This window comes from Carlito syrichta, unplaced genomic scaffold, assembly GCF_000164805.1.
Source record: "Carlito syrichta isolate Samal-C Ts95f unplaced genomic scaffold, Tarsius_syrichta-2.0.1 Scaffold312893, whole genome shotgun sequence".
NCBI lineage: Eukaryota > Metazoa > Chordata > Mammalia > Primates > Tarsiidae > Carlito > Carlito syrichta.
In genome coordinates, this window is record NW_007256989.1 from 615,803 (window position 1) to 624,863 (window position 9,061).

The following is a 9,061-nucleotide window of genomic DNA, read 5'->3' on the forward strand; positions in this document are numbered from 1 at the left end:
CCCAGGCGGGTCTAGAACCCGCAGGCTCAGGCAATCCACTCACCTCAGCCTCCCAAAGGCGCGGGATTACAGGCTGAGCCACCGAACCCGGCTATTTTCTCTTTGTCCTTAATGTGGAAGGTAACAGTTAATTCAGTGTAAGTTGGAGGACAGTCTGTTTACCCCTGTCGGAGATTTTATAAATGCTGGACCCATGGACTAACCCTGCAGGCCTCCTCTTCCACATTCTCCAATGCTTTCCGGTAGACTATCTAGGAAGATGGGGTCAGGCCCCACATCCCACTTAGAAGGGTCAGGGCCCAGCCAGGCTGGAAGCCAGGGGGAAACCAAGTTTCCATCTTAAACCATGAGATTTGTCTTCTGAGATAACATTTGTATTGTCTTAGTGAGGCTGAGGGAAACATTAGCCAGTTAGGTCCCAAGTGCAAAGTGCTGGCAGGTAATTAAGTGACCGATCAGAGAAGGCTGGAGCCGGAGTCTTGAAATGAGTGCAGAGGGCAAGATGGGCCCTTGAGACGGGATTTCCAAAGGCTCGCACAGTGCCTTGCCTGCCGCCTGCTTGTTTGAGATCTAGAAGGAGAATGGATGGTATACAGGAATCCCTGTCGTAGTCACAGACCATCAAGAATCCCCTGACTGGGGGAGTAATGGAAGTTTTTCTATCTGTCAGTCATTCAGTTGAATACAAAGGAGCAAGTAAATTCTCATAGATCACATTTGATACATTCTTCCTGTATGTCAGGCATTGTTTGAAACACTATGTAAATGAACAACCCTGGGAGGTAGGTATTATTTCATGTTTTTGCAGATGGGGCATGTAAGGCATAGAGTGGTTCAGTAAATTGCCCAAGGTCACACAGGCAGGAAGTGATTAAGCCACTGGATTCCAGGCTGCTTTACATGGCCTCGATATAAACAAACCTTAAGTGTGTTCTGTCTAACATCCCCCAATGAAACCTGCATCTATTTTTAAGTTGGTTTTTTTTAGAAGATGTATTAAAAGGAAAAAACATGGCCTTTTGAAAGGGAATAGGCCAGGCTGGGTGGCTCAGCCTGTAATTCCAGCACTTTGAGAGGCCGAGGTGAGTGGATTGGCTGAGCCCGCGGGTTCGAGACCAGCCCGGGCAACTTGGCGAGACCTCATCTCTACAATAAATAAAAAAATTAGCTGGGCGTGGTACCGTATGCCTGTAATTCCGCTACTTGGAAGGCTGAGGCGCCGGAGCCCAGCAGGTTGAGGCTGCGGTGGCCGGGAGCGGTCACTCCACTCCAGTCTGGGTGACAGAGTGAGACTCCAACTCAAAAAAAAAAAAAGGGAATAATAGTTTAGCCAAGTCTTACAGATTAGTAATGTAAACTAAAAGCAAAATAGAGTTCATGTAAAGTTCATGGTGGACCATTCTGTTTAAGATTTACCTGTTTTCTTGGTTGTATAAAGTCAAATACTTTAGTCCTTAAAGCATTTTCCCCTGAAAAGTCTAGATTGGGCTCTTGGAATTATGGCAAAATTGGGTCAAAAGAATGTCATGAAACCAGTTTCTCTATAGCACTTCTTCAGTCACTATCTAAACATTTTTACAGTTTTTCACTCAGCAATAGAGACTGGATGACCTGTTGGTTACCAGATAATCTTGTCTCCTTTTTCAAAGTGCTTGATTATAGAGGAGAACATAGGTGCTAAAAACCAGTTTGCATCCCGGGCCTTAAAGCTGCGAGGCCCTACGTGATGAAAGCAGCTGGTTGGAGGCGTGTGGGGCTTAGCTTCCGGCGCTCACCGTTCACCTGTCCCATCTCGCTCTTTCTAGGCCATTGCGATCATGGAAGTGGCGCACGGCAAAGACCATCCATATGTTTCTGAGATCAAACAGGAAATTGAAAGCCACTGAAACTATGCAGCATTTGTTTTCATTTTAATACTTAGTTCCGAAACCTTAAAGGATTTGCGTATTTCAAATCACATGCATCACTCCAGCATTTCTGTCAAGCAGTTGGAATGGAAACACTTCTTGCACTTGAACCTTGTACATGCCATACTTTGAGGCTACTCTTCATCTTGAACTTTAATATCAAATTAACTTTGAATGCTTTTTTTTCTGAGAGATAATGGCATGGTTTCATATATTATAATACATTTTGGGCAGATTGAGTTTTAAAAACTCAAATTATTTTTCCCTTCTGGAATGTTGTAAATGAGCTTGAATGACGAAGAAAATAAAAGAGATAAGAGTATTTGAGGTCTGTGTTTTCTTGTGCGGGGGGTCGGAGGATTTCTCAGTGACGGTGAGAGCCCAGTCTTGCACTGGACATGACACCTGGTCTCCGTCCTTCAACGAGCCCGTCTCCTCCCAGGGAGAGGATTTGGGCAGCCTCTTTATTCTGCAGTTGCTTTCACGGGGGCAGTGCTTGAGAAGGGAAAAAATGGGGAGAAAGAGGAAAATCCCAAGAAGGAAAGAAAAGTGTCCATGGTGGGAAGCAAGCAGGTGACTGGAGGGCCCTCCCCCAAGCAGGAGGGCATTTTGGACCTCTCTGGTGTCCGGTGTCCCTCCAGTGCACCAAGGTGCACAGTGCTGTTTTACTTGCTTAGTTTTTCCCAAGTGTGAAAACAGGCTTTCCATCTCTGGTTCTGTGGATTGTTCTGTGTAGTCATCTCCTTTTTTGGAAAGACTCCAGGGTATTCTTGAGAAGGAAAAAAAATTTCTCCTTACCAACCAACCCTGTGTTGTTGAGCAAACACTGATCTCTACCCACACAGACAGCAGGAGTCCAGCCCTCTGCAACCCCACGACCTAGATGGCAGCAGCCTGGGAAGTGTTTGTTAGCAACTGCCGCGCAAAAGAACCCAGCACGTGTCACTGAGTGCAGGGTTGTTACTCTGAGGAAAGTGTCTCGTGGCCAATACGTAAAGTCTGTTGGAGTTCACTCTTCAATTATCTTTCATAGTCATCATCTGAAAACAACTAGAATGGTTGTAAATCTGGTATGTTGTCCTGCCTTCCCCATCTTCACACACACACACACACACACACACACACACACACACACATTCACACACACACCACACCTCACTCACACACAGTTTATACTGCACACAGTGGAATTTCGCAAGTAGAATGCATTCTTTTGTCCAGTATAGTCCAATAAGATGCTGAGGCCGGGTACAGTGGCTCACACCTGTAATCCCAGTGTTTTGGGAGACTGAGACAGGAGGATCACTTGAGGCCAGCAGTTTTAGACCAACCTAGGTAACAAAGCAAGACTCTATGTCTACAAAAAAATTTAAAACTAGCTGGGCGCATGGTGGCACACACCTGTAGTTCCAGCTACTTGGGAGGCCGAGATAGGAGGATTGTTTGAGCCCAGGAGTTCGAGCCTGCAGTGATTATGCCACTGTACAACCCGGGCAACATTGTTTCTAAAAAAAAAAGCACATTTAAAAATTTTTAAAAGACACTTCTTGAACACCTATTACTGTGTGTGCAAAATGCTTTGTATAGTTCTCCAGGTACATTGAGAAGAGTAAGGCATGGTCCCAGATCAAGAGAACTGAAGTGTTTTAGGAATGCTAATGTACTATGTATTCTGTGACTAAGCCTAAAATAAGCTTAACCCACCATCTCTGTAAATTCTATAAAATTATAAAATGTATGAAAGGGCCAGGCATGGTGGCTCACGCCTAAATCCTAGCACTTTGAGAGGATGAGGTAAGAGGATTGCCTGAACCCATGGGTTCGAGACCAGCCTGGGCAACTTGTTAAGACCTCATCTCTACAATAAATTTTTTAAAAATTAGCCAGGCGTGGTGGTGCATGCCTGTAGTTCCAGCTACTTGGAAGACTGAGGCAGAAGGATCCCCTGAACCCAGCATGTTGAGGCTGCGGTGGCTGTAAGCGTGCCACTGCACTCCATCCTGGGTGGCAGAGTGAGACTCTGACTCAAAAAAAAAGTATAAAAGTAATACTTGCTCCATAAATTCAAATAATACAAACATGAAAAAAGTGAGCTGTTTTTCCTTCCTCACCAGTCACACTCTGCTGTGGCAGCCACTATAAACAACTGGCTGTTATGTGGTCCGAGTTTTTTCCATGCCTGTAGGATGTATCTATATAAATAGATTTAGAAAAACAAAGACAGAATGGTACTGACATATGATTTTGTAATCTGCTTCTCTGAGTGAATAATGCGAATCTCTTTTTATTTTAGCACTTACCAATTTGCCTCAGCCTTTCCAGAGGCAGAATGTTGTTGCATTGTATACCTGTGGTGTTTTACTCATCTCTTCTCTTACTTATGGGCATGTGGTTTTTCCCAGTTTGCTGCTATTACAAACAATGCCACGGCGAGTAATCTTGAATGTATAGCTTTGCTATTGTCTAGTAGCATTTTAGGGAACGGATTTCTAGAAGTGAGGCCAGGTGTGGTGGCTCATGCTTGTAATCCCAGGTCTTTGGGAGACCAAGGTGGTAGGATCAGTTGAGGCCAGGAGTTCAAGACCTTCCTGGGAAACAAAGCAAGACTTCATCTCTACAAAAAATAGCAAAATTAGCCATACATGGTGGTGCATGCCTGTAGTTCAGCTACTTGGAAAGCTGTGGCAGGAAGATCGCTTGAGCCCAGGAGGTTGAGGACACAGTGAGCTGTGATTGTGCCACTGCACTCCAACCATGTGGCAGAGTGAAACTCTGTCTCAAAAAAAAAATGATTCCTAGAAGTATAACCTCAGGATCAAAGAGTGAGAATATTTTAAAACTTTGAATAAATGTAGTCACATTTTCTTTTTAAAAGTTTCATCAGACCGTGCTCAGTGGCTCAGCCTATAATCCCAGCACTTTGGGAGACCAAAGCAGTGGATTGCCTGAGCCAGCGGGTTCAAGACCCTCTTGGGCAACTTGGCAAGACCTCATCTCAACAATAAATCAAAAATTAGCCAGGCATGGTAGCGCCTGCCTGTAGTTCCAGCTACTTGGAAGACTGAGGTGGAAGGATCGCCGAAGCCCAGCAGGTCGAGGCTATGGTGGCTGGGAGCATACCACTGCACTCCACTCTGGGCCAATAGGATATAATAGTATTTGTTTTCCTCTTCCTTATAACACTGTGCTATCATTAAAAATTATTTTTCACCACTCTAATATGTGAAATGTTTCATTTTATATGCATTTATTAGTGGGCACATTTTCATGTATTTAGGAACTATTGCATTTCTCCTGTGAATTGATATTCATGACTAAGCTATTTTTAGCACACTTCTGACATCAAATATGTGGGTTTTTTCCTCACACCAGCCATTCTGTAACTCTTTGGACACCAACTGTGTGTCCTACAATTCAATTTAATTCTGATACCACTCTGGAGTTAGCATCACACTCCATGGGTTTAAGGGCTCAGGCCCACAAGAATGCCTTCCTGGCAGATGCCAGTCTCAAGTATCTGGTCCCTGAGTTACCCAGTTTTTAGCTGACAGGGTGTTCCCACAAGCCCTTCCTGCCCCCTGCTTCATGTTCAGTAATTTGCTAAAATGGTTCACAAAAGTCTGGAAAACATTTTACTTGCTATTACCAGTTTATTATAAAAGGTACAAATGAACAGGAAGTTAAGAGGTGCATAGGTCATGGTCTGGAAGGGTCCCAAGCACTGGAGCTTCTATCCTCGTAGAGCTGGGGTGTGACACCCTCCTGGCACGTGATGTATTCACCAACTCAGAATCTCTAAACCTCGTTCAAGGGTTTTTCAATCATCGATAACTGAATGATCTAAATTATCAGTAATCATTTAATTAAATCACTGACCATTGATGATTAACTCAATTTCCAGGCCTTCTCTTACCCAGAGGTTGAGGAGTTGAGGCTAAAAGTTCTAAACTTCCAATCAAGGTTTGGTTGTTCTGGAGACCAGTCCCCACACTGAAGCTATCTAGTGGCCCAACAAGAGTTGCTTCATTAGAACAAAAGAGGCTCTTACCACCCTGATCACTCAGGAAATTCCAAAGGTTTTAGGAGCTATGTGCCAGGAAGTGGGAAAAAAGATCAAATCTCTGTGATGCCATAGGACAACGCCTTTTCTTTTCTTTTTTTTTTTTGAGTTGGAGTCTCACTCTGTCGCCCAGACTGGAGTGCAGTGGCTGCTCCCGGCCACCGCAGCCTCGACCTGCTGGGCTCCAGCGATCCTTCCGCCTCAGCCTTCCAAGTAGCCGGAATTACAGGCATGCGCTACCACGCCCGGCCGATTTTTTGATTTATTGTAGAGATGAGGTCTCGCTGCCCAGGCGCGTCTTGAACCCGCGGACTCAGGCAATCCACTCACTTCAGCCTCCCAAAGGCATGGGATTACAGGCTGAACCACCGAGCCCGGCTAGCGCCTTTTCTTTGACCACAGATTCCCCATAGCAAAAAGATTACAACAGTTCAGAGTTATGGCACATTACTACATTCCCATGTAGTCACTAGTATTTAATTTGTCATCATATTGCATGAAAATGTCGCCCAGGCTGAGACCACTTAGTTCTGTCTGCTTCCATTGGGTCTTGTCAGGTTCACGTGCAAGAGCAATCTCAGCAATATATGTCCCCACTCTTTCAGGCTTCTGGTGTAATTGAGCTAAGAGACCATGTCATCTCTTGCTCTGAACCTCTTGAGAGTTAATACAATACCAGATTTCCCTTATTATATATTCATTCCTTCACCCTTAGCTGCTATTCCTCCTCTCCATATTTTTTATTTACTGGGTTTTTTTTTTCTTTTCTTTTCTTTTTTTTTTTGAGTCAGGGTTTCACTCTGTTGCCCCGGCTGGAGTGTGATGGCATGATCACAGTGATCACGGTTCATAGCAGCTTTGATCTCCTGGGCTCTGGTGATCCTTCCACCTCAGCCACACAAGTAGCTGGGACTACAGGCACTGGCACCACCACAAACAGCTAATTTTTTTATTTTTTGTAGAGACAAGATCTCATTATGTTGTTTATACTGGTCTCAAACTCCTGGGCTCGAGTGATCCTCTCACCTTTACCTCCCAAAGTGAGCACACGAGACCTGCTTGTTGATTCCAATCACCTTCTGATGCTGGAAAGCATTTCTTCTATGGGTATCGGTATGCCCTACTTCAATGCACTCTTCACATTTTAATTCCATTTGGGTGATTTTCTTTTTTTTTTTTTTTGAGTTGGAGTCTCACTCTGTCGCCCAGACTGGAGTGCAGTGGCCGCTTCCGGCCACCGCAGTCTCGACCTGCTGGGCTCCGGCGATCCTTCCGCCTCAGCCTTCCAAGCAGCCGGAATTACAGGCATGCGCTACCACGCCCGACTGATTTTTTGATTTATTGTAGAGATGAGGTCTCGCCTGCCCAGGTGGGTCTCGAACCCGCGGGCTCAGGCAATCCACCCACCTCAGCCTCCCAAAGGCGCGGGATTCCAGGCTGAGCCACCGAGTCCGGCTTGGGTGATTTTCATTTGGGTGGCCCACCCCTTTAATGGGCTAATTCTCCATTGCCCTTTTCTGCCTGACCATATTGGCCAGCATCAACAAGCTGGCAAGCAGCGAGCAGTTCAACCCACCAAACTGACTGTTACTTTCTTAGACCAGAGTGGTGGCATTTCAAACAAGATGCCCATCACCTTGGAACCATGATTTTGCAGTCCATAAACTAAGCAGCTCTTTGTTGGTCAGTCAAGCACTGACAGTAGGGCAATGTCCAACTGACAATAGAATCTGACAGTTCCTCTCATAGTTCCAGAATTAGTCCTAGGAGAAGAGAGTCTCCCTGCTTGTGAGTATCACCTCCCTGCACATAACAAAATCCGGCATGAACCGTTTCATTTTATTATAGAATTCTTGGCACTGCATTAGAGTGCTTCTACAACACCATCCAAGGCATCATGGGTATTTCAGGTTTCAAGACCATTTTATGTGCATCAGTCATAGCATTTTCAATTAACATCTGATAAGAAGCTAGTAACTGCCTCTCAAATGGAAACTTTCTAAAGTCCCGGTAGTCATCACTGGGAGGTGCTCACAGGCTTTTGCCTTAAGTCTCAGTCTGTGCTCCACAAAGAACGATCCCTCAGAGAATTTGTCCGCGTCAGCAAGCTAGTTTCTAGTCTATGCTGTGGACTTGGGCAATCTTACTGGTTCCCACTTAGCATATCCCATTAATATTGCTTGCCTTACTACAGAAACAGTTCCTCAGACACAATGATGTCCATCCCCACAATACATTGAGGTAAAAGATACAACTTTTTGTCCAAACTTTTACCTTAATCCCATCATCCTTTATATTCCTATCTGTAACTTTCATGGGACTTCAATCAAAGGTTTTAATTTTACAATAATAGGTAGGAAATTCTTCCTCAGTATGATATAATATCCATTCCCATAAAACATTCAGATAAAGGAGACACAACTTTAAAGCATGTTTAAACATTCCAGCTTTCATATTCTCTCAAACTAATTGTAGCCTATGTTAACCAGTTCGTTTGGGTACCACAATGCATGGGGCTCCCATGTAAAGGAATTCCAGAAATGTTTTTTATCCACTCCCTGATCATTTAACCTTATCATGTACATAAGACTTTGGATCCCAGCAGGGGATTGAGCCAAGGAACCCTGACCTTTCTGTTAGTCTTTATTTGGGTTAATCTGCCTGACTATTGTCCTAAGTGATTCCTGGTCAGGTTTCTCATTGTAATCTTTGCCTTCTGGCTTTTAAAATTTCTCCTAACTGGGTTAAAGCAGACTGGTTTGGGGCCCTTTAATGTTGGGGAACAATCAGGAGACCCTTTGGTCCATTCAACCTTCAATAGTGCTGCATTAAGGCCTTTGTGTTAAACCCATTAATGTCTGTCTTAGCCGGGCTCGGTGGCTCAGCCTGTAATCCCGCACCTTTGGGAGGCTGAGGTGAGAGGATTGCCTGAGCCCTAGGGTTTGAGACGCGCCTGGGCAGCGAGACCTCATCTCTACAATAAATCAAAAAATCAGCCGGACGTGGTAGCTCATGCCTGTAATTCCGGCTACTCGGAAGGCTGAGGCGGAAGGATCGCCGGAGCCCAGCAGGTTGAGGCTGCGGTGGCCGGGAG

At 44.9% G+C, this 9,061-nt stretch overlaps 1 protein-coding gene across 1 annotated transcript in view; it reads left to right on the forward strand.

The window, feature by feature from the left end:
• The window catches only part of SMYD2 (SET and MYND domain containing 2), a 37,962-nt gene extending 35,733 nt beyond the window's left edge, over positions 1 to 2,229 (forward strand). The window contains exon 12 of the mRNA XM_021718595.1: positions 1,806 to 2,229. Coding sequence (XP_021574270.1) covers positions 1,806 to 1,886 — 81 coding nt within the window. The 3' untranslated portion in view covers positions 1,887 to 2,229. The remainder of the gene's footprint in view (positions 1 to 1,805) is intronic.
• The last annotated feature ends 6,832 nt before the right edge of the window (positions 2,230 to 9,061 follow it).